The sequence below is a fragment of the Siphateles boraxobius genome, unplaced genomic scaffold (genome assembly GCF_051911475.1).
Source record: "Siphateles boraxobius isolate OS27281-9 unplaced genomic scaffold, OSU_SipBor_1 66, whole genome shotgun sequence".
Lineage (NCBI taxonomy): Eukaryota > Metazoa > Chordata > Actinopteri > Cypriniformes > Leuciscidae > Siphateles > Siphateles boraxobius.
The window spans coordinates 14,104,454-14,130,853 of NW_027509193.1; the positions used below are offsets into that span (position 1 = coordinate 14,104,454).

General features: G+C 38.4%; 2 protein-coding genes across 2 annotated transcripts in view; both read left to right on the forward strand.

Moving 5' to 3' along the window:
- The window catches only part of kcnh4a (potassium voltage-gated channel, subfamily H (eag-related), member 4a), a 33,874-nt gene extending 28,734 nt beyond the window's left edge, over positions 1-5,140 (forward strand). Inside the window, exons 13-16 of the mRNA XM_077212331.1 lie at positions 292-644; positions 803-888; positions 2,936-3,012; positions 3,133-5,140. Coding sequence (XP_077068446.1) covers positions 292-644; positions 803-888; positions 2,936-3,012; positions 3,133-4,017 — 1,401 coding nt within the window. The 3' untranslated portion in view covers positions 4,018-5,140. The remainder of the gene's footprint in view (positions 1-291; positions 645-802; positions 889-2,935; positions 3,013-3,132) is intronic.
- Positions 5,141-9,509: 4,369 nt separating this feature from the next.
- On the forward strand, positions 9,510-26,004 carry rab5c (RAB5C, member RAS oncogene family). The gene is made up of 6 exons (XM_077212333.1): positions 9,510-9,665; positions 19,567-19,967; positions 22,353-22,504; positions 24,077-24,199; positions 24,278-24,371; positions 24,578-26,004. Exons 2-6 carry the CDS (start codon positions 19,799-19,801, stop codon positions 24,703-24,705), a joined length of 666 nt encoding a protein of 221 aa, XP_077068448.1. The 5' UTR covers positions 9,510-9,665; positions 19,567-19,798; the 3' UTR covers positions 24,706-26,004.
- The last annotated feature ends 396 nt before the right edge of the window (positions 26,005-26,400 follow it).

The window sequence follows — 26,400 nt, forward strand, 5'->3', positions numbered from 1 at the left end:
TGTATTAATCAAGTAACATTTTGGATATATTTTAGCATTGTTTACTTGCTCTAGGAACCCTTTTTCTGGTGCAGTGTTCAAGCGGCAGTATTTATTTCTCACACTCAAACACTCATCCATTTCCTGTGCTCTGCAAATGAACTAAAAACAATTCATAAAGCCTTCAAGGCTGTGATTATGACACATTCAAATATATTCTGCACTGGTAATGCAATCAAAAAATAATAACATAGGAACCAGTGACCTCTAAATCACATTACCTACGTTTTTATCCCTTTCTATCTCTCCTAGGAACGATTTGACGATTCCAAGCTCCCCTTTATTGTGGAGGCAGAGCAAGAGGAGGATGCAGGACAGAACCAGGGCAGGAAGCCCCTGCTGTCTGGCTTGGGTGGTCCTTCATCTCAGACTAATCTGAGTGCCATGTTAGGGGAGGAGTTTCGGCACCTTAGCATGCTCCGTCTCTGCAGATCGCCCATTAAAAGCTCCCGGGTACAAAGCCCTGCTCCTCAGATGCCACTTCATGAGGATCTGTCTCCAGGTGCAGTTCCCGCCCAAAGAATAGACAACAGCTTCTGCCACAGACCAGCCAAACTGCTCATTCCCACCCTGAACTGTGTCAGCCCTCTGGACCTGAGCCCGCGGTAAGCAGTAACCAGAATTCATTATTACTTTTTTATTATTTCATTATTTGTATTCTTTCCTTTTAACTATATTTCAGTGGCACTACCTCTAGAAGAAAACACTGACAGCAGGTAATATTGATTTTTGATGCACTAATGTCCTCATGTCGATCCTGTAGGGTTGTCGACGGCATTGAGGATAACGAACATGCTTTTCACTTCAATGTTGAGCACAGTGAGCCATCTCCTAACACAGAGGTCAAAGGTGAGGTGGACTCTCCCTTAATATTAGATTAGTGCATTATGGTTTAAATCATATGGTTTATAAGGTTCTCAAACTTTTTTTACTCTAATTGCCCACAACAATATTCAAAACCCAAAACCCAATATTCAAAAACGTTAAGGATAATGATTTTCAAAGAAGTTAATTTCACTCAAAATGTCTACCCGAATATATATATATATATATATATATATATATATATATATATACAGTCATGGTCAGAATTAATGGCACCCCTGGTAAATATGATCAAAGCTGGCTGTAAAAAATAAATCTGCATCGTTTATCCTTTTGATCTTTCATTAAAAAAATTGCCAAAAATCTAACCTTTCATTGAAGTAAAAAAATTGAAAGTGGAGGGGAAATCACATTATGAAATAAATGTTTTTCTACAAAACACGTTGGCCACAATTATTGGAACCCTTATATTAAATACTTTTTGCAATCTCCTTTTTTTAAGATAACAGCTCTGAGTTTTCTCCTATAATGTCTGATGAGTTTGAAGAACACCTGACAGGAGATCAGAGACCATTCCTCCATACAGAATCTCTCCAGATCCTGTAGATTCCCTGATCCATGTTGGTGCTTCTCCTCTTCTGTTCACTCAACTCATCAGGTCAGGGAACTGGGACGGTCATGGCAGAAGCTTAATTTTGTGCTCTGTAACAAATGTTTGTGTTGATTTTGATATTTGTTTTGGATCGTTGTCCAGATGGAAGATCCAAACATGGCACATTATAAGATTTCTAGCAGAAGCCGTCAAGTTTTGATTTTTTATCTGTTGATATTTGATAAAATCCACGATGCCATGTATCTGAACAAGATGTCCAGGACCTCCCGCAGAAAAAGATACCCACAACATTAAAGATCCAACGGTACATTAAATTGTACACATGGGGTACTTTTTATCCTTGTGTGCACCAAACCCATCTAGTGTGTTCACTGCCAAAAAGCTCTTTTTGTAGTTTCATCTGACCACAGAACCCTGTGCCGTTTAAAGTTCTAGTCATTCTGACAACTGAAAATGCTGGAGTTTGTTTTTGGACGAGCGAGGAGGATTTTTCTTGAAACTCTCCCAAACAACATGTGGTGATGTAGGGGTTGTTTGATTAAAAAAAAAAAAGGCTTTCTGACCCCAAGACTCAAGTAATCTCTGCAATTGACCTATGGCTAAGCCACGCCCCCTCCACTCACTCGGACAAACAGTCAACATTCGGTGACAGGCGCTATATTTAGTTATGTTGAAGAGGAGTGAAAAGGCTCCATGTTTTGCTAAAAAAAACCTCAAAGTTCCCCAGTTGTTTTGGTAGAAAGTTGTCTAAAATGTTGTGCTTTAATATGTAATTAATGGTTCATGACCAAATTAAATATTTATAGGTCTAAGTTGCATACGTTTCCAGGACAAGCATTTTTACCAAGAGTAAGTTACCTCTCCGTTAGTTTGGTGCTACGGTATTTACACGAATCATTCAGCACAACACTGCTAACACTTGTTATCTTGGTTATTTACCGATACGTTAATGAAGCTAAGTGACATGATGTACAACCAGGGCTGCCAACTTTTGAGTTTAGCTTAGCTTACACGATTACTTTTAATGACCTGACAATCCGCAAGTGTACAAACACTTTCTGCAAGTGTACATGTACAAACCTTAAACGATGTTCTGTTATTGTATAAATGTTAAAAATATCACTCCCATTCTGGTAGCTTATTCAGTGTGCACATGTTATTTTCAATAGTTATCAGTGTCTTGTTGTACATATACTATAAACACACTGATTATGCACATTTAACCCACCATTAATTTTACTCCTACCTTCACTGACTCTAATTATCCAGATGCATTATAATAATTATTGGGACATTTCCATTGTTGAATAAAAAAAATAGCTGCTGCTGCAAATTCAGTTAATTTAGGTCGCAATAATCTGAAAAAAATCCTGAGCTCCCAGTGAGACTGATTTATCTGATAATGTAATAATTCTCCACATAAAACTGTCAGTTTCTTACTTGTTTTGGCCCTTTTAGACCCATTTCAGGTTGGCGCAAACCTTCTCCTTGAGACAGAGGAAGTCAGACAGAGTCTCCGTCAACTCAATGCAGAGGTATCAGAAAACACCTACTGCAAATCAACAGAAATAAAATAGGTTTTCTTATTTATGACATTTGTCACCAGTATTTGTTGTTTATTAATATTCTGACATTAACATTTGAATCTGTTCCAGATGAACCACCTCAACCAGGAAGTGTCCTCACTGACCAAGGAGCTCCACGAAATGATGCAATTCCTGCATTCACACGTGACCCCACCGCACTTCGCCACCTCTTTTACTCCCTTCAGCTCTTTCAACTGTCATACATCACCCAACTGCACCAACGTGGCCTCCTCTACCGCCGACTGGCCATCTAGGCTGGCCTTAAACATGCCGGCCGGTCCTTGCCTGCAGCCGGATCCCTCTCTGAGAGATTCTTTAGGATCCAGGCACATGTGCATTTGCAGCGTCAGCCATGCCCAGGAAAGAGGCTCTGTCTTGGGGCAGGAAGGGGACATTGAGCTACTCAATCAAGCCCCCAGCTCTCACTCAGCCTATTTTCCATGCTGCCCTGACCAGGAAAGGGTTGCTACATTGGGTGTAGAGAGTCAGCCAAACCCATACCAGACTTCTAAGACCACACCAAACTCTCCTTATCTAGGACACCATGTTCCCCGCACTGGCGGGTCACTCCTAGGCTTGGCGGCAGCCTTTCCGTCCAGTGGTTTGGTCCCTCAGGTTCGGAGTGGGGGAAACACATCGTCTCTGTGCACCCATAACATCCAGAGTCTGTCGCATCCGTCTATAAACATACAGATGACATCTGACCTGCACTCCAGGGCACCCACACCCATCCATTTATCCGTTACACCAACCGGCCCATCAGAGCCTCTCATAACAGTCAGTTCACATTTGCATTCCGGGATTTGTAGTTCCAGCTTGCTACATTTCCCTACAGGGTTGAGACAGAATGATCTGGTGGGATCAAGTCCTGTTCACACACTTGAGCCCATCGTTTCATCCACTGGAGGGAAACAGGTGAAACCAGGACCTGCTGAGGAACGACAGATTGATTAAGCCATCACTGAGCAGGAGGGATGGACATATTAAGAGTCGTCGTCTAACATGCTCTTTATTTGTTGCATGGATAATGCCCTCATTTTAAGCCAAATGCAATGCATTGTGGGAGCAGTGTATGTGGGTTATGCTAGATAAGCACAATAACGTGCACAACTGTGCCTATTGTTTCAAAATGGCCACTTTTTAGATTAAAGTAGGACTTAAAGGTCAGTATGAGTCATGCTTAATTGTATTTAGGTAAAATCTGTTTCCACTGGCTGGGTTTATTTTACTTGATATGGCTTGATTTTACATGGCAGTTTTCCCGCGTAGGTTTTGCATAAGACAGTGTCCCCTAGGAACTGAGACATAGATTAAGAAGAGCCAGAATCTTTTTCAACACCTCACATTTAAAACTCTTTCAGTTTGAAAACCTTTAAAATGTACCTTTGCATGATATAAGATTTTATTTCCCTGGCATTTTCAAGTCTGCTAAAGGGACAGTTCACCCAAAAATATTGTAATCGTTTACTCACCCTCATGTTGTTTCAGACCTCTATGACTTTTTCTTTTGTGGAACATAAAAGAAGATCATTTGGGAAATTTCTTTTTTTGTTGTCATACAATAGAAGTGAATAGTTTCCAACATTCTTTAAAATAACTTATTTTATATAGTTGTATAAGTTTACCAAAAACTACTTGAGTTGTTTATCTCTTACACGCAGAATGTTTATAAAAGGATGTGCAGAAAAATATACATTTATTTTTGTTACTGATACTCTTTTTTTCATTGTCTGAAAGTTTTAAGAAAAAATATTGATTTATTCTTTCTCTACACATAGTATATCTTTTCTGACTTTTCATGCCTATATTGTTAAATAAATCGTCCATTTCCTTATCTCTTGGTGGCGCCTGCCTAAATTAAATGCTTTGCGATTGTAAAAAATGAATTTGCCTGTTGAAAATGCCCTCTTCAGAGAATAAACCATAAATGTGTTTTCCACCACTGCTCATTTAATGGAGTAGGTTTGATTGGCCCATTACACGAGAAACCAGGCTGTCCTCCTTTAAATAAAAATACAGATTGTATTGGCAGTTAACTAAGCTGATCAAAAAAATAAAATCAAAAAAAAATTCTCAATAAGTTAAAGATACAGTACAGTGGCTTCCATTAATACTGGCAACCTTGGTAAATATGAGCTAAACAGGCTGTGAATTTTTTGTTGTTGCTGCTGTTTATCCTCTTGGTCTTTCATCTGAAATATTCACCAAATCTAACCTTTAATTATGTATGGGCTTTACACTGTCACGTATAATTTTCATCGAAACTCTCCGAAATCAACATCGTAACTGTTGGTTTATTATTCAGTTTATCAATCAATCAATCAATCAACTTTATTTCTATAGCGCTTTACACAACCGTCAGGTATCCAAAGTGCTTCACATCATAAAAAATAAAACGTATCATACAATAAATACATATAACAGTGAAAATCAAAAAGAAAAGTAAAATTGAAAAGAAACAAAAACAGGGAAATTGTCACACCACTACTGCGTATTAAAAGCCATTCTAAACAGGTGGGTTTTAAGTTTAGGCCTAAAAACAGTTTAATCCGTAATTGTACGGATATCAGGGGGTAACTTGTTCCAGAGTCTCGGAGCAACAACTGCAAACGCCTGATCACCCCATCGCTTATACTTTGCCCTTGGGACCAACTGGTTTGAAGACCCTAACGACCGGCTGTGCTCACGCAGAGTTAAAATCTCAGTCAAATACTCTGGGGCCAGGGCATTTAGGGCCTTAAAAACGAACAGCAAAATCTTAAAAACGAACAGCAAAATCTTAAAATCTATTCTAAACTGCACTGGAAGCGAATGCAAATTGTAGAGGACGGGAGTGATGTGTGCACCCTTCGGGGTATTTGTTAAAAGCCGAGCAGCAGCATTTTGCAAAAGTTGAAGTCGTGCAATGGAGCTTTTATTTAAACCAACATAAAGAGCATTACAGTAGTCCAACCTCGAACTAATTAAAAGCATGAATCACCTTTTCTAGATCATGCTTGTTAAGAAAAGGCTTAACTTTAGCCAGAAGACGTAGCTGGAAAAAACTAATTTTGACAACATTGCTAATTTGCTTGTCAAATTTCATGTTGCAATCAAAAATAACCCCCAGATTTCTGACAGCTGGCTTAAGGTATGGCACCAGAGCCCCCAAACTCACTCATTTTTTGCTTTGTTTAAGCTAAGAAAATTTTGTGACAACCACAACTCAATATTATCAATACAACTAAGTAGGGAGTCAAGTGCGACACTATCATTCGGTTTTAAAGGCAAATAAATCTGCAAATCATCAGCATAACAATGAAAGGACAGATTGTGCTTTCCTATAATACTTCCCAACGGCAACATATATAAAGAAAACAAGATTGGGCCCAGAATTTAACCCTGGGGTACCCCACAAGAAAGAGGAGCAGCTGACGAGGAGCATTTACCAATCATAACTGAGAAGCTCCTATTTGCTAAGTAGGAGCTAAACCATTGAAGGGCCAAACCTCGAATGCCCACACAATGCTCGAGGCGAGATAGGAGGACTGCGTGGTCCACCGTATCAAACGCAGCTGTGAGGTCCAAAAGCACTAAAACAGCAGGATTCCCAGCATCCACAGACAAGGCAATGTCATTATGTACTCTGAGCAGTGCTGACTCAGTACTGTGACGTGATCTAAAACCCGATTGAAATTTTTCAAGCACAGAATTTTTCTGCATAAAGTTTATGTGAATGTAACATCAGAACCATTAACCTAACCTTACATTCGAGTAAACATACATAATGGAAAAATCTAGTGTAAACAACACATACTGAGATGACTATGTTGCACATATCTTCTCCAAAGAGATGTTTCTTTAGACACCCACCATCTCGCTCTTTCTGTCTACATCAGGGCTCCAGACACATCATTAGCCACAGGAGGCTACCCACACATGCTGCTTCGTTGTTGGAAAATCTTAACAACCTATTATTTCTCAGCTCCTCCCCAGGCCCATAAATACCTCATGTCAACATTTCATAAAGGACATCTATACATCTGTAGACTAGACTGTGCATCTTTTTATGTTGTTTTAATCTGAAATGCAGCTGGAATATTGAACTGATGGGGTAGTCTTGCCAGCATATGAATAATAATAAGGTATAAAGTATAGGCCTATTATAATTTGTTTGGCCATATAGTGAAACTTTTATATATATATATATATATATATATATATATATATATATATATATATTGAACTCAATATTTTTAATTTTTCTGATAATGAGTACAAACAGTTGCTGTGTGTAAAATTAGCACATTATTAATGGCAAAAAGGCAAAGCACTTGTTGAGAATTTGTCAGCATAGCCCGTGTATTCACCACCTCCGCACAACTTTAATGACACGCTGCTCGCTGATACACCGCTGGGCGGTAATTAGCTTGTTTGTTGCATCTATCACTCTATAGATAGATCAGATTCCACTTGAAACAAGTAAGCCTATGAGAGAGTGAGAAGATATCGGGAACATACAGTGACGGGAGTTTTTGTAGCATGTAAAATATGCGTAATGAAACTTCTAGGGGAGGAGTCTTTCCTTCAGTGGTCCTCAACCAGGATGGCATAAAACATGTAAAATACATTATACTATTAATCAATTAAAATTATTTGTATTTAACCAAATACACTGCTGAACAATAACCAAAAATGTGTGATTTCTTAGCCAATTAAAAAGCAAGAGATAAGAAAAATATACCCTGTCAATTAGACGGGTCAGAAAAAAAACTGTCCGCTTTTTACACTTGACATTCTGTCCCCCTCACTGCTAAAATGATGGCTATGCCCATCATATAACAAGATATCCCAACAAACAAATTTAGGTTCTGGGAACGTTAGTTTTTGGTTTCCCAGAACGTTCCTAGAACTTTCCCTTAACGTTAGGGGAACGTTCCCGGAACGTTTTCCTTACGTTATAAAAATGGAACCTAAAAATAACCTACATGGAACGTTCCTATAACGTTCTTGTTTGGTTCCCAAAAAAATAACCTCATGGGACCATTCGGGAACGTTAGGGGAACGTTCTGTGTTTGCTGGGATGTTATCCCACCGTTCTTGAAATTTCTGTGACCCACAAAGTTATCGTGTTTAATTAAATGCAATATAGGCTATTTTCGTATTAGGCTGGCCAACTCACTGTTACTGTTAATAGACAGTTTAAAAACAAGCAGATGTGTCGTATAATTATAGCAGAAATATTAGAAATTCTGAAAATATCTTTGTGTTGGACAACTGAGGACCTGAGTAAAAAAGGTTGAGGATCATTGCGTTACTTTACCTGACAGACACCAGCCAGCGTTTTAAGCATAGACACTGGGTTTTAAGCATGGAGAGAGAAAATCCCCGGGTCTATTAAAAGTTTAATTGGCCTGTAGCGGCCCAGCTCGGTGATTACTGGTTAGTACAAGACCTTCAGCCACATTCAGAGCTGATCTTGTTTAAAAGGACTTGTTTTAATTTGACAACACAAGGGTCCGTTTTTAAGCACTTCTACAGATCAGACTGAAGTATTTGATACTGCCGTGCTTCTAATAACCACTGTGGAGAAGCCATCTTATTACCTATTTATTGTTAAATATCTATGCCCACAGAGTCATATGGGTCCTCAAATGACTGTGGTTATCAAGCGTTCAAAGTTTTGTTTATATAGTTTAATATAATAAAAGAGAAATTAAATTAATTTCAGACAAATGGGCAAATTACCAATAAGATAGTCTACATCATTCTTAATCTTCAAGACACTGACATCACATGCAATGGTAATCACATATTGTTTATATATTACTATTTTCAAATTTAATAATTTAGTAGATTTAGATTTTATTTTTATATTTTCAGTTTAGTTTTAGTTATGTGGTTTTGCAATTGTTAATAGTTTTTTATTATTATGTTTATGTTTTACCATTCAGCCTGTAATAGCTTCTTTTTTTAAGTTTTGGTTTTAGTCATTTTAAAACAGCAACTTAAACTTCAGTATGCTGCCAGGGCAACATTTCTCATTTTCGTTTTTTTAAAGTTTATCTTCACGTGTAGACTAATATTTATATTTTATTTTATTTCAGTTTTATTTCAACTAACAAGAATTATTTAAATAGTTTTAATAGCATTTCCTACCGCAACAAGTTAGCTAAACATCAAATTTTCAGTTAAAAAAGCATAGTTTCTGAATTAAATTTCTCCAAAACAAAATCCATTTTGGAGGGAAAAAAACTTGTTTTCAAAACATATAAAAATGAATTGCCCTCTAAAATAGTTTTAAGGGAAAGCATAATTTGTAATGTAACCATTCAACAAATTAAATTATAAAAGTAGAGGCGAATATAAAAAAAAGATCTATCATAGTCTTGTTCTGGGTGAGGAATGTAACCGCGATTTTATTGGCCACCATCACGTATATCAAAACAAGCCCCTCCTCCTCGGAAGAAGGTGGATTACGGAAGTTCATCCCTTAAAGCGGAAGTGAAGGCCTAAGCTCGTCGACAGCAGGAGACGCTTGAGGCGGCTGGAGGGGAATTTTCTCTCAGTCTGACAGCCAGGGATTTGACAGAAAGAGAAAAGCGCCGCACTCGTATCTCAAGGTAACCTCTATCTGGTTTTGTATTAATATGTTTGTTGGAAGGTTACTGTTAACTGGTCGTGGTTTACTGATATAGAGGAACTGTCAAGACTGTTAGCCGATGCTCATGACGCTCCTCTGGATCTTTCCCTCAGCGACATAAAAAAGGAAGAATAATTCAGGCCTCTCTATCTGTCATGCACCGAATATCCATCTCACGACAAACGTCAGTTTAATGGAGAAGGCTTCTGTGGGTGTGGGTGTGTGTGTACACATGTAAATATGTGTGTTTGATCAGATCCCCGATCAGCAGCTCTGAAGTTTGACCATTTACAGCAGGGCTTCCTTGTCTTATCATTTGACCGTTGTGATGCAGCCGACCACGCATCTCTGTGGTGTCGCTAAACGCCGATTGTATTGCGATTAGTAAGGGTGATACTTCTCCAAACGTCTACACGTTTTACATATTAACGTGTGTTTTTATATCTTTCAAAAACTTTTCTTTAGTTCTGCCCGTTTTTTCTATGTTTTTTTTATTATCAGTGTAGCAGGTTCACCGGCGTTGAGTTGAATGTTTGTGGTCAGAGCTCGTGGGAGGAGCAGATCAGAAGTGAAAGACATCGGACTTCATGAGGAAGTCAATAATGTGGCCTGAGGCGGCTTGATTGACAGGTCAGCTAGATGAGTCATCATCACTTAAGATCGCTCATGGATTGATATGAGCTTAGAGTTGTTTGATTGCAATGACTATGCTTTTATGATAGCAGTCCACCTCTTTAGATAGGTGATATGATTAATTGAAATAAATTTATATTTCAATAAACCATAATATCACCTGTCCAGACTTGTGTGTGTGTGTATATATATATATATATATATATATATATATATATATATATATATATATATGAAGCATTATTGTCAATTATGAATTTACACTTTTAATACTAAGAGGATTTCTTGTAAAGCACATATTCACTGCCCTGTTGCACATAGTGACCTTTACTTCAGCAGAAGCACTTGATGCACACATGACTTGTGAAACCTGCTTTCTTTAGCGCTGTTTTACAGTCTCGTAATGTCATCGTCTTTGAGATATAGGATAGTATAGGGTTGCGTCTTATTTGTGGTCTGGTTGCTTCTAGTCTGTGAGGAGGATCTATTTATTGCTTAACATAACGTGATGCAAATTCAAATAAAAAGAGACGCCATTACAATGCAAATGTATCTCAGTTACTGTGTGTCACTTTCTTGTTTTGGCTCTCACTGAAGGTGAGCAAACAGGAACAGAATATTACTTTCATCTCCTAGTTCTGCTCCGGAGAGCATAGTGGCTTTTCCCAGCATGCTTTGTAACTGCTTGAGGCATTTTAGGTCATCAAGAAGGCTGTTTTTGTGTTTCTTCCATTGAAGCAATCAAGTTAAAATTTCTTTCAATTTATGATTATGTCTATGCCAATTATATCGTTTTACACGGGGTTCACTGGAAGCTGGCATGGTGTTCAATTACTAGAAAACAAAATAAAACAGGGTTCACAAAATGAATAGGGCCATTTATTTACACAACAACAGCGTTTTGGGGGCCTGAAAACGGGTTCCAAAGTGTACGCTTTTGAAAATGGTACTGTTATTGTGTAAACTTAAAATAAAGCAAATCTGTGAAAATGGTGACATCATATTATGTATTCAGTTTATAGGGCGCATAGTGTTTATTTACAAAGTGACATTACCAACTACTGGACTGGCATGAATAACACAGCGTTTTTAGTCGTTTTCTTGTAGTTTTAGTCATCGTCGTCGTCTGTACTCGAAAAACGCAAAGGAAAAACTTTGTTTTTAGTTCATCGTTGTCGTGTAAACATACCCTTAGTGTTTAGGTCATGGTGAAAACCGGACACATACAGAAATTTTTATCACCACCAGGATATGTACAAACATGTTTGTTTAAAGTACAAACCAACTCAAATGTGTCTGAATAACCCAGATCTGCTGAACTGAAGGTGAAATGTTTATACTGATCTTGAAGCGACTGTAATGAACAGGAACAATTGGAGCACAAAGTAGATTACATGCCTGCACAAACAGACAGAGAGATGGAAAAAAGGCATAGTCTGATGGAGCAGGCAAGATGCATATAATAGCATCTGTTAAGTTGTATTATTAATGAATGCAGCTGTTGAGCGCGTCAGTTTGCCCTTCCAGGCGTTGAGGAGGGTGTGGATGCATTTTTATCTGTGTGTTTGCTCTGCAAAATTGCAACAACTTCTTAGATAGATAGACAAGACAGAGCGTCCTTTCTAACACACCCTCTCAGACATTTGTTTAATGATCAGGCCGCCTTGCGCTCCCATGTTGGTGATGCATGCGATTTCCTTCCAGCTGGTCAGTTTCCTGGAGAGCATTTCCTATTTCCACACTGTTGTTGAGATCCCTCCCTCCCTCCCAGTGAACTGTGTTTGATGGGGGAGGGTCGGTATTATTGCACTCCTTCTCGTTGGATTTAAGGGTCTCACCACAAAACTGTTTATTCAGCATTCGATATTGCATAGAAGGGAAATGAGCCGTGGTGATTGGAATGCTAGTGGCAGCGATTCGGGCTGACATGTACGCACAGGTTTCAACACGATGGCCTTACCGATAGATGACAGGAAGTGAATCAGGTGTCTTTAGTTGGTAGATTAAACTCCAATACCTGGAAATTACAGCAGTTCTCCCTGGAATTTCGTCGTTGCCTGGTATTTGGTCACTCGGTTTCAGAACAGAGTGACATTACGGTAAAAACTTCCATCCTTCCGTGGTGGGTGTCTGATGTCATGAATGACATTATAATCTCTATACTGCTGCAAGTTTTCATTACGATGTCTGTCCATCTGCTAAGAAGATGCTTCAGTCTGTTTGTAAAAAGTCAGTAAAGCAGAACATATGAAAATCACATCAATATTTCATAAACATGCTCTCTATTTCTCCACTCCCTCTTTGGTGCAATTATTCCCATATTCTGATCCACCTTTGCCCTCGTTGTGAGAATTTCTCTGTAGTGTGATTTACAGCTGAGTGATATATTCCAGGTGCTTTTGCTGATGATTATATTTTATTTGATTTATTTAGGCTACCATTTATTTGTACATTGAGTTTCCTAAAGAAGTCATTACACTGGCATTAAGCAAGCATTTTGATGATTACCTTTGATTTAACATAAAAACTGTAAGGAAAACAAACAGTACAATAGTTGGTATGTTGGCTTTGTCTTCTGTCCAACAAATCAATTTAAAGATTAATTTGTGATTCATCACATAGATATGTTCATGGATGTCCCCTGTGTGAATTTTTTTTTCATATATTAAAATTTTCTTGTATTTATATTGTGTAAATATAATTTTTTATTGTTATACTGGTGGAATATAAATGAAAATTATTAGATATAATTTTTCTCTTTCATTCAGTGAAAAACAGTGGCAATGTTCACACAGCAGCAGAATACAGTGGTCAGTCCTGTTTATGAGTCCTTAAAGTCGTCATTAAGTTGTTCCAAAGCTGTAATGAATTTCAGGTGATGGCCCCTTTGATTTTCCTTAATATGGAAAAAAAAAATACTATGGAAGTCAATGGGGTCCATCAACAGTTTGGTTGCCCATTTTTTGTGTTTGTGTGTGTTTTAACAATTTTAGGTTTTAGATCCAGTCAGTTTTGTGTTCTACGTGCGTCTCAAAAATAATCCTCTCTCCACGCATGTATAAAACCTGCTGTCCGTTAATGATTTCATGGATGAACTGATGGCTCAATTGGACTCTTGTCGTGTCGAATGTGATTTTATTCCCCACATAAAACTGAAACAAAGTCTGTCTTGACTCCCATTGCACATTCACACAGAAAGTATCTGAGATGCTACTATGGATGTGTGAGACTATTCAACTGGACGATTAAACCATCCTGCTGCTGCTAGTCGACTTGAAAATACTAGTCTTTTACTTTTTTTGCACATTTAATGTTTTGCTTTATATATTTACAAAGGCTAAATGTTTAAATTACTGCCATGTTAATGTAATGCTACATTTTAAAATGAATAAATAATATAAATACCTGCAGCAGAAAAAAAATCATTTAATTTTACCTCAGATTTTGCATGTGTTAGTTTTCACTGCTCGGGTTCAGAGAAAGAAAATATTTTTAAAGCCTTTCACAAAACGTTTCCGTTTTTTTCTGTCATGTCCAAAAAAATTTGAGCTTGCTTATAGGCTTGTTATACTACCAGTTATAAGGGACAATACGGTATGAAAGTTTATATCGGATTAAAGGAGAAACATTATGAATGAAGCCTACTTGACACTTTAACAGTTTCTATATCAACATCCTAACGAAGGGAATCCGCTTAAATAATGTATAGTTGTCAGCACACATCAAGCATTTCTTTCGATTTTGCCGCCCATCATGTGTACATATTAGGGGTGTAACGATACACTCAGCTCACGATTCGCTACGTATCACGATACTGGGTTCATGATACGATATGTATCACGATATTTTGAACAAAATAAAAAAATTAAACTAAAAATCAAACAAAAGATTTATTTAACATTTACAGTGTTCAATAAATGTCTTGTTATACATACAACTTAAAGAATTTACATTACTTCAATATAAATCAAGATTTAGTTTAACCTTCTGTATGTAAAATTAACAATTGACTTTCAGTCTCTTTTTCGCACCTGATTGCAGGAGTTTGTCTTTGTGGTGGCGTTTTAAATGACACCAGTGCTCGAAGTGGGGCGGTACTCACCGCTACGTAGTACCGGCACTTCTACATTTTACTCTTAAGCGTACCTGCAATTTTTCTTGCGTACCGCTACTTCCTTCTACCACTAACAGAAAAAGCGTCAGTGAGTCCGTTTCCCATATATTCCGTATGTGGTGCGTATTTTTTCCGCACCCATGCTAACAGGTTAGAGCTTTCACACTGCATGCGGATGCGCTCCAGCGATCCGTTCCAGAGCGGTGTGTATACACATACCCCTTTTCCACCAAGACAGAGCTGGTGCTGGTTCGGAGCCAGAGCCTAGTTTCAATTCGGTTCTTTGGTTTTCCACACGCAAAGCACCAGCTCCGAACCAGGAAAAGTTGTTCTTAAGTAGCACCAAATCATTGCTGGTCTAGAACAGAGCCAAGTAAGAACCACTTGCGTCAGGGGCTGGGGGCGGGGTTACCGTGACCAACAAGACGAATAGAAACTTGTGACCGCCATTTTTAAATAGCAGCTAGTCGAGCTAATAGCAGCTCGATTATAAATATCCGTCTATGTAAGTTAAGGCGAGCTGCACAAACGCGTTGGACTCCGATGTATTTTGTAAACCCATGAGCATCCATAGTATTGCAACGTCCGTTATTGTTGATGGCTTGTTCGAGATGGATCGGAGCGGCGGGAGTGTTTGGAGAACATACGACTCCTTGTGCTTTTAGATCGCTATCGCAGTGCTTTGATGTCATGCGGAGATCGATCTGCGAGAAGCCGATGCATCTCGAACAAGCCTGGCGTACTGTTTGGCGCTACCGCACTAGCGTTGCTGGGCAACATGAGACGTATACAGTGACGTAAGATCTGGCTCTGTTGTGGCTCTCTAGCCGGTGGAAAGGCAAATCGGTTCTTATTAAGCTCGTCAGTCGAACCCACTCTGAACCAGCTTTGGCTCTGGCTCTGAACCAGCACCCGGTTCTTGTTGGTGGAAAAGGGGTAACAGAGACAATTTATTCAGCAGTGCAGCGATTGTATCCACACCGAGGCTATTTCTGCTGTGCTGCACGCGCTGAATTAAAGTTACAGCGCATGGTTCGTGGTCAACATGAACTCAGACTGACATGAAAATATAATAATCTTAAATAAAATGTAGTAATTCACCATAAATGTATTTTTGGACTTGCAGACTTGGAGGAGTTCCGTTTTCACACACAAACACACGCACGCACTCACAACTAGTACATATACTTCTCATACATGAGAAGTGTTCAAACAAATACGGACATGCAAGTTGCCGTGGAAACGAAAAATACCTTAACGTGACAAACTTTTATTTGAGGAAATCTGTTCATTTGTATACTTTAGGCTATAGATTTGAATGTTTTGGTCCTGCGCCACTGCCTATTGATTCAGTTGATTTGAATAAATGTGTATAATGGCTAATGTTACTTAAAGTGGCACTATGCAGGATTTCTGTTTTTGTCAAACAGCGATCCCTAGAGTCGCTGTAGAGTACTTGTATTTAACGTTACTGTCGCAAATACAACTCACGCAGAGCGTATCTGCACTCATGGCCTCTGCACTTCATAATAATAAAGTAGCCTACCGCGTTAGGCTTACCTGAGCGTAAATGCCAGATGACACCAATAAAGTGTATCATGAACGTCGCATTATTTCGTAACAATGTCCGTTATGATGTTGTTAGACATGATTATTGCAATTTATCATAATAGTTTGCAAATTGCGCTCATTTACACTATTTACAACATGTAGGCTTATTTATGTCCTGATAATTATGTGAGATATTGACAACTGTTCTCATGATAATCACAGGAATCAACTTTAACAATGAAGGCCTGACTGAGTGGGTCCGGTTCCTCGCGCTGTCAGATTCTCGTTACCTTTTTCTAGACTCTTCCGACCTCACTTTCTTAGTTTTTTTTCGCCATTCTGAAAACGCAGGTCCGATGTTTACTCGTGTCTAACTCCTCGCTCGGTCAGTCTCCCGTTTCCTCTTTCTCTGTTCCTCCGACAATGCTTTTCTAGCTTTCTGCTTCTCATATGCCGCCTTTGCCATGGGACGATGGGGCGAGACGACCACCATTCTACCCGAAAAGAGTCATATAACCATTCCAATAACTCCGAAGCTGTTCAGTTAAGCTAAAAAAACTGCATAGTGCTGCTTTAAATGAAAGCTCAAGTTTAATATGCAATGATCATAATGCAAGGCAAGCACATCGCATGTATCTGACCTGTTTTTAGGGATGCACCGATAACATTTTTCAGAACCGATCAGATACGATACTAAAAATTCGGAGTATCTACCGATACAGCGCAGTTTTTTTTTTTTAAATCAAGTAGAATTTCTGTAACTCTGTGTTGAACTGATAATCACTCTTTTGTGTTAAACACAATCTACTAAATATAGACAACTTCATTATAAAGAAAAACTAAAAAAAATATATGATCATAATCTGACAAAAATGCTATTAATAACTAGATTCGTGGATAATTCAGCAGTAAAAGTTACTCTAGAAAAATCACGAGTGATTATATAAATCAATTCTATAAAATCTGAACATTTAGTGAAAAAAACATTATTTAGTGGGGAACAAATAAGTGTAGCACTAAATCTGGTAAAACATTACACGTTGCTCTTTGTATTGTTGTAAAATACATTAATGAAAAACAAGTATATATTTTAAAATTAAGACATATTTTAAATGTATAGCGCAGCTGTTTAATGAGGCAGCAACATGTGATAGGACAGAACAAGAAAGGCTATTTAATCTTTCATTGCGCAAAAGTATTATAATATGAAAGGCTCCAATACAGTGCGGCACTTATGCGCATCCAGAGCGCAGAATGATGCGCTTGAAGCAACATGGAGTCCATACCGCGCAGCGCTTCGAGTCCGTATTGAAAAATTTAAAGCACAAAGGAAAGACATATTGATGCGTAGTGTATTATACAGTATCTATCTATGCAATAGTTTATTGAGCCTTTTCTTTTAACAGTTTTAAGTTTCGTGTGAAGAACAATTATAGCGCTCTCTACTCCAGTATTGTGAACTTGTGAGACACCCGGTAGAAAGTAACATGATTAAGGTACAGCAATAAAGTCCAGCAGTATAAAGTTGTTGTATGTGAAACCGTAGACATTTATCTACAGATCAAGTTTAACAATAGTAGCATTGCATCCTCTTTGGAGAGAGTTTCATTGTTGACTGTTACAGTTTTCTATTTATAAAATATGTATGAGTAGTTTAAGCTTAACTTCGTTCAACTTTATTACCTGTTTGAAATAAATAATCCATAAAACAAAAGGCGATTTGATGTGCTCGCGCTTATAATTTCTGTTCCACTCGCGTATTGGTCGTCCCGTCCACGCTATTGGTCTCGTGAATATTTCTTGGTAGCTCCACAAATATTTCAGGATCCGAAAATATTGTAACACCGGCAAAAGAATGGCTGTATCGGAGCCGAAACCGAATATCGGATCGGTGCATCCCTAGTTTTTAGCAGCATTCAGTATGGGATTAGTAGTCTATTTCAAATGGATCGCATATACAGACTCCGGAGGTGGACTAGTCGAAAATTCCATTTAGGCCTAATCGTTAATGAAATTAGTAGTTGCACACATCCCTAGACACTATTGTAAGTTGCTGTTTGACTGGGACATTTCGAGACCCACACCTATAAGTAAATGTGGTTGTCAATCCCAAAAACTGACAATGTGAATGTAGCTAGTATAGTATAGTAGTGTAAAACAAGACTTAAAAAATCTTTACCTAGATTTATGCTGTGTCTTCTACTGAATTTAACTTTAAACATTTTGAATCTAATTGGCTCCAATAGATGTTTGAAAAAGAAACAACAAATATTTGAGCAAGATGAATCATATTTAGACAGCCCATTTAATCTTTTTTAGCTGTAAAGCCAAGCCAAGCCTTTGTGCCATACTGTTTCTATCTATGTTCCACTTTCTTTGCAAAGCATGTTGAATGGCATGACAAGATGTGGTTTGCAGAAATGTGTGTGTGAGTGATTCTAAACCTCCGTCACATGCTCAGGATTAGACTGAACCTGAAGACCTGACGTTGGCAGTGACATCTCGCTTTCCATAATCACTTTTGTGATTGCCCTCTACTTACCACTTCCATTGGCCTTTTCTTGCAGTTATTAAGAGGAGAGACAGGCCTTTAACCTTTCATTTAATGCAGCTTAAATGAGAATGTTGTGTTTTTTGTGATAGCCCAGGCCTCAATACCTGAATAATCTCCTACAGAGGATGGAGGTCCGTCCGTCCATCCATTTATTGATATATCTATCTTCTCTTCCCTCCTCTTTTGCTGCCAATTACGGTGTCTGCTGCAGCAGAAAGAAAATCTGAATCCATCTTTAACAAGCTGAAATAATGACCTCAGACTGAGTTGCTGTTATTTCTTCTTTCGGTGTCTCTCTGTCTTGTAATAATCACATTCGTTTTCTTTCGACTTTATTTGCTCAGTTGTTTTAGTGATCTACTTTATCTCTGCTGTCTGTATTTGGCTACTGAGAATCAATTGAACCTTTTTTAATGAACAGAACGTAAATGAACGTTCATTTTATATTTTATTGGGGGAGTTTTCCCCCAGTAGCCATTTTATTTATCAATCTGAAAGTATAAAGAAAATGTTACATCACAGTCCACAATTAATTTGGCCCCAAGCTGAGCTTAATGTTGGTCTGTGTGGCACTTCGAATAACAAAATATAGGCTGCACAAAAAAAACGCCGCAGGTCCTGACCTGTTTTCAGCACCTTTTCCGTCGATACAGTGCAGATAATTTTGAATCACTGATAAGTGTAGGTTATTTAAATTGGAGAACTATTTTAGTGTATGTGTGATTTGACACTGATATTTACCTAGCGTGTTTTTGAATGGATGCTTTTAACTGTATTTGCAGCACAGTGTGGGTGGAATATGTAAAGGGGATTGTTTGGTTGTTGTGAGTGTTATTGGAGCATTATGGGGAGGCTGGTTAATGGTTACTGCACTGGAATGGTGTGATAGCTGTTAACGACCTGTAATGAGTCTGTCCTTTCCTTTTACTCAACTTGGAAGCGTCACAGTCAAGTGTTTTGTAATATGGCAATTATATCTGGTCATTTTTGTGTTTTGTTGATCAACTTCCTTTCTCCTTTTTCCTCTAGGTTTATTCATCCGATTGGAGCCATCCTCTCCATCTTTTACTCACTTACTTTCCTGAATTTTTTTTTTTCGCTCTCTCTCTCTCTCTCTCTCTCTCTCTCTCTCTCTCTCTCTCTCTTGACCTTGTCCTCCCCGGAGCTCCGTTGATCCTGGTTTAGGACGCCTGTCATATCCAGTGAGCACCCCTCTTAGATCCAGTCAGCCCTCTCCTCTCCTGTTGTCCGGCCTGTTGGCATGGCGGGGCGAGGTGGACCAGCGCGGACCAACGGTGCCGCCCCCGTCGGGAACAAAATCTGCCAGTTTAAACTGGTCTTGCTGGGAGAGTCTGCCGTGGGCAAGTCTAGCCTGGTGCTCCGTTTCGTCAAAGGCCAGTTCCACGAGTACCAGGAGAGCACTATTGGAGGTGAGCCAGAGCGTGTTTATGTCCAAGCTTATTCTTTCTAAGGATGGAGGATTTTCCTCACATTTTTGAATATGAACTCGTATTACAAGAATACAAACAGGCCCGAAACTCCTCACTTGTTACTATATTCAGCAATGACATGAACAGAGGTTGCGTTAGACTTCCGCATTGTCCGGCATTTTGACAGACTGGGTCGTAAGATTAATTTTCATATTTTAATGATAATAAGCCAATTAGTAGGCTCTGCTATTGTTCACATTTTCCACATTTCCATTTTTCCTTTACATTTACAGGACAAGCATATAGGTTAGATTATACATTTATTTGTTATGAAGAGAAAGTTGAACAGAAACTGTGGGTCATTTTTCAGGTTTCATCATGATTGTTTGTCCAATAAATCGCAATAAGCTTTGTGCTTTGTTACTTTTGATATGAAACAAAGTCTCAGCTTTCAAATTCTGTCCATTTTTTGACAAAACTCACTGTAGCGCCTCAGTTTAAGTGTAGCGAACAAATGAATGAACATCAGAACATATGTTGAAAGATACAGTCCAACTTAGACTGAGTAATCGCTCAATCAGTGTTTCAACCGCAGAAAGACGACAATAAAACAGCCTTAAACAATGTCACATAACTCAGAAAAGCCATTCATTCGTTGACCATTAACTTTATAGACAGCAAAAGCCCACTCACCAACGAGTGGTCAGGGGTGAGAATTACAGTTACATATTACAAAAGATAGGCTTTCAGATTTTTCCATCGCTGCTAAATAAAATGGTCAATTATGGAAATGTTTCAGTTAATGCGACCTCTGGGCATGAAAAACGGCAGACATGGAAAAATATTAGGGATAAACAATATATCGGTACCTAATTGGTTGACCGAAGAGTCAACAGCTTTCATGCACATATTTCAAAATAAAAGTCTTGCATCAGAAAAACATATAGAACTACGTTTTTGTTGTTGTTATTTGACTACACACTCAAATGCTCTTTTGACCCACCAGTTGAGAAACACTGGTCTAGATAATTTTAAAGAGAAACTTCTAAAAAAAAAAAATTGTGCAAGAAACTTTTATTTAACATGAATGACTTCAGGGGGAATATGCTGTCAAACTGTTGAATAAGTCTCCTGTAAAAGATTAGCTACGGGATAATATTTTATAATACAACATAGTGAGATTGTTGAACGCTCTGCGTCTATGAGGTTGTGTTGATGTGTGGTGAGAGGGCTGGGCTTGGTCTGAAGCAGACAAGCTGGTTCTTACTCTCTAATCACATGACTACCACATGAGTTATACTGAAGTATTAAACGGACACGCAGTTATGCATGTGCACATATCTGATCTCCTAACCAAACACATGTGTAAGCTGTATACAGCTTGAAATGGTATTCATTTAAAAGATAGATTTATGTTATGAATGACATGGACCGAGAAAGGAGTTAGAGAAACGACTAGAAGGAAAGGGAAACGGTCAACAATGGGATTTCCTGTGTGTGTGTTCTATTGTGTCCCTCCAAGTTGTCTGTGTTTTAGGGAAACTTAAAGCTAAATTTGATCATGGACATTCGTGGATTTCTTTCCATTTAAGGCTCAGTCTTCTATTTAGCAAGAGATTATAGAATAAATTCAGACACGAGGAAAGAAAAGTGCTGGGAGTGACATTTGGTACGGGCAGGATACCGCAAGCTTGCACAAGGCTGACAATAAGGAAATTCTCAGCACTTTTTTGTCCCTCTACATGTTTTCCTTCAATGCCATCATCCTGTCGTCAGTGAGCAGGTCAAAGATCACAGCACTCGCAGTGCTTTGGAGAAATTAATGTGAGCTACAAACATGTGACCATTCCACCTGACTCAGCACAAAGTTTGAATTGAAAGGGATTAGAACTATGGATGGTCTTTCTTATTCTGCGCTTCTGCACACTATCTGTGTATGCGTCATTTTAATGTGTATTGTCAAATCAAAATGCTTGAATGTGCAAATGTCACATTCTTTTGATTCGTTGAATAGAAAGTTCAAAAGAACAGCATTTATTTGAAATAGAAATCTTTTGTAAAATGTGAGCTAGGACTCGAACTCTGGTCGCCAAAATCTCAATCGCGCTGCCCACATGGCTATCGGCTCCAGCAACACCAAAGTGTTTGTCCTAAGCATCTATGGTGAGAGGGAGAACATTTGGTCAAATCCTGCTCCACATAACTGTTACATAAAATGTCAAATACCTTTTGAATGGCCCGATCATGATGATGCATGTTTCTCATTCTTCCTCTCTACAAATGTCCAGCCCTTAAATAGCTAAGCAGTAAGGAAGTGCTAAAAGGATCATTCTGATACACATTACCGTCATGTCACAAACATTTCTGTTTTTCTTTCCCTTCTAGCTGCTTTCCTCACACAGACTGTCTGCCTGGATGATACAACAGTAAAGTTTGAGATTTGGGACACGGCCGGACAGGAGCGATATCACAGCCTGGCCCCTATGTATTACAGAGGAGCCCAGGCGGCCATCGTCGTCTACGATATTACTAACACAGTGAGTGCCTGTGATTATGAAATCAAGATCTTTAAGTCAGAGTTGCAACAGACAGGTGTCTTGTACAGCCAATCGTTCACCAGCTGAGAGTTGTGTGGCACCACAGCTGCAATGTGACTTTGTCAGTTGTGCTTTGGCTCTAATAAAGGCTGACATCACAGCGTTGTGCTCAGCAGAAGGGTTAGGTCTGAATAATAAGGTTTCACCTGACTGACTGCCGGGGTTAATTATTATTCTGTAGGATACAATCAGACCTTTGCTCAAAGTCAAGTGACAATCACAATGGCGATATAATCCTGTTGGCAACCTTAAAGTCCTCCTGTGTTGAAAATCAAGCCTTTAATGTTTATATGTCTATGTGGGGTTTTTAAAATGCTTTAAGACAAACCATGTGTAAATTCATAAGTCAACACCATTGCTGAGGATTTCCTCCTTAAAACTGCATTGAATCAAATACTGTCTCAAAAACGCGGTTTGCAATCGCTGGTGTTTCTGGCGTCACAAATTGTCTTAATTACATATTCATAGAACCGTGTACTGTATACTAAATGAGGCAAGGGTGTACAGTTACATTCAAGCTATTTTAAGACATGAAGAATTTTTTTTCAAGGATAAAACTTAAATATGTCATTTTGGTGATCAAAGATGAGTTTTAAGGGATAAAATTGACTACAGGTGAACTTTAAACTAAAGTATGTAGTATTCTAGTATATGTAGTATTTCTAATGTATGTACGTTTCTGTTGTTAATGAAACTTAAAATACAGCCTTTTTTATTTCTTTGTTATATGTAATATACTGTATTTTCTTTTTAAAAAAACAAGAATATGCATGTTTTAATAAATAGGATATCAGTTCCTTATAAATATATGGGAAAGCTGAATTTTCAGCATCATTACTCCAGTCTTCAGTGTCACATGATACTTCTAATATGCTGATTTGCTGCTAAAGAAACAATTCTTATTAATGTTAAAGTCTAAATTTAATCTATTAAGTTATTTTGCTTAATATTTTTGTTCGTCTTTTGTTCAGGATTCTATGATGAATAGAATGTTCAGAAGAACAGCATTTATTTGAAATAGGAAACCTTTGTAACATTATACAGTCAGTTTCAATCAAATTAATGCATCCTTGCTAACTAAAAGTATTAATATCGTTCAAAAAAAATTACTGACCCCAAACCTTAGTGCGCTATATATATTATAATTTGACATGCTGTATTAAATAGACATTTCATTGTTGCAAGCAGGTAAAGCATTGAATATACATTCCCATCATGCTTTGCATTTAGACCGCAAGTTACGAGTTTGTGTCAGGGCAGGGGCTTGGTTAAATATATTAAAATAATTGATTGCAGTTAATTAACACATTAAATTGACATCCCTATAAGTAACCCATGATTCTGTATGTGCTCAAATCCAATGGAACAAGTTCAAGAACCATAGCAGTTCACTTTAGAGGCTTCTGTTGATCTACACTATGACTGGTCCTTAACTTTTCGTTCGTTATTTTTTTCTTCTTTGTTTAACAGTTGTTTGTACTGTTTTTTTGTTGTTGTTTTTTTCTGTTTTAGGACACATTCACTAGAGCAAAGAACTGGGTGAAGGAGTTGCAGCGTCAGGCGAGTCCAAATATCGTCATTGCTCTGGCTGGCAACAAGGCAGACCTGGCCAACAAGAGAGCCGTTGACTTTCAGGTAAATTTAGACGAACGCAAAACAACCTCTCTATATCTGCTTCCAAATGTTTTTAACTCATCTGCATGCTTTCTTTAGGAGGCGCAGGCGTACGCAGACGACAACAGCCTACTCTTCATGGAAACGTCTGCGAAGACCGCTATGAACGTAAACGAGATCTTCATGGCTATTGGTACGATCTCATCTCTGTTGTTGATTCTCTTCGAGCACAGAGCTAAACACAGCAACATGACACCAGTTTCACCTGCCGCAAAGACACTCCTCTAGACTCCACACCTAATAATTCAAAATAATTCAAATACTGCTGTTGATTTAATTCAGATCAAAGCAACCTAGTATGTTTATGAAGAAATGTTTTCCTTCTCAAAAATTCTGTAGCCAAGAAGCTTCCGAAGAACGAACCGCAGGGTGGGGCGGGCAGTGGTGGACGGGCCAGAGGAGGGGTCGACTTACAGGAGACAGCACCTCAGGGCAGAAGCGGCCAGTGCTGTGGAGGCGGCAACTAACCATTGGACCAATCAGCTGGCAGATGCACACAAGGACTGATACAGACACACAACACAGTATGAATCCATAGTGTGAGATCCATTTACTTATGACCCAGCTCTGAACTATGGCCAGTTAGAGCTTCAGAACTGGAAACAGGTCATTGATACCCTTGTAAATCATCACATTAATGTTTCGACCATTTATCCCTCCTAAGAACACGACATGCAAACATTTCAGATACACACACAGAAGCTATGACGTCTCCTATGAGTTATTTAATTTGTCTCATATAGTTTTGACAAAACAAAAAAGAGACCCGTGATCCGATCTAACCAATCGCACTTAAAACAAAAGAAATTCCAGACCGCTGCTGGTGGAAAAACAAGTTGTCTCTCCCTTGTATTTCCTTATGCTCTCATTTGCTCATTTGTATGAAAAATCTAGTGGTGACGTCACTTTTTAATTGCGCTCTCCTTTTTGGTGGATGCATACTGCCAGTATTGAGTTACATCTCATCTTTCTCCTGCTCTCCTTGATCACATCCCTCCTTTGTCGGAGAGAGGAAAGATTGGAGAATGAGAAAAAAGGCTATTTTCCATCTATGTCAGGCTGTTCTGTAGATTCTGTATTATTTCTTTTGTATTAGTCTCTCAGGCGTCCACTACTCCAGCACAAATGAAACCAGTATATGATTTGATAGGCTAGACTTTTTTTCTAATCATTTACATATATCTACTTGTATATCTAAATGCATTAACAGGTGGTATAACTCCAATGTGTTTTTCTTTTTTTTCTCTTTGCATTAATGAAATGTTTTTGAAATCATTCAGACAAATGAGAAAATACATATGAATTACACAAGGCAAAATCAGCCTCCTCTGACCAAAATCCCAGATATTTACGAGGGTGAAAAAAAAAAGATAATGTTGCTGTTCCTGTTCCTGTACTTTTTTTTTTTTCTTTTCCTGTGAAAATGTCCCCAATCATTAGCCATTTCAATTCAGCACCTTTGTAAGAATTTACTTGTTTTTGTACTTAAGGTCTCTTAAGAGTGCACTGGGTAATTCTTTGTCCTCTGACAACGTCATTTTTTTGTCAATATTGTTCCCTCCTGTTTTATGTCGAAGGACGTCTATTTCGACCGGCATTTTCAGCATCACTTGTGACATAGCACAAGCACAACACATGTGAACAGTGACCCAGAAGTCTCAAGCAGGGTCTGAGGAACAAGGGACGCAATGGACAAAGGCAAATAAATGCAAAAACACAAACCTAGTAGAACTTGTAATTTTACCAATAAAGGAGGGGAAGGTATACATTCTGTCTGTTGTGTTATTTTTAAACGTATGTGGTGATTTGTAGGTGTTTTCTTATTCCTGCCCCCAAACAAGGTTGGGAACAGAGAACTGGTCCTTAATTATTCACCATTACTAAATTAATTTAAAAGGTTCCATTAACAATTCTCGAATATGCATTTGTTTTTGCTGCTGTAGAGGGAGCATCATGGGAAGAGGTTTACTCCGTGTTTGTTGTGCTGGCAGTCTTTTTGAATTTGACACCATATGCAGTAGTTTTGAGCCACTGCTGCTATTGTAGAAAGTCACTATTCGCAGTCAATCATGATTAAGTTAATCCATGAATGAAAGTGTCTAATAACAGGGTGGTTACTGAGAATAGGCAAACAGTATTTGACTGGTTATGTGATCTTAACA

Excerpts from the sequence above, each read along its gene's own strand:
- rab5c (XM_077212333.1), top strand. The coding sequence starts at position 19,799 with ATGGCGGGGCGAGGTGGACCAGCGCGGACCAACGGTGCCGCCCCCGTC. Across the intron at positions 19,968-22,352 it reads CCAGGAGAGCACTATTGGAG|CTGCTTTCCTCACACAGACT; the intron begins GTGAGCCAGAGC and ends TTTCCCTTCTAG. Across the intron at positions 22,505-24,076 it reads TCTACGATATTACTAACACA|GACACATTCACTAGAGCAAA; the intron begins GTGAGTGCCTGT and ends TTTCTGTTTTAG.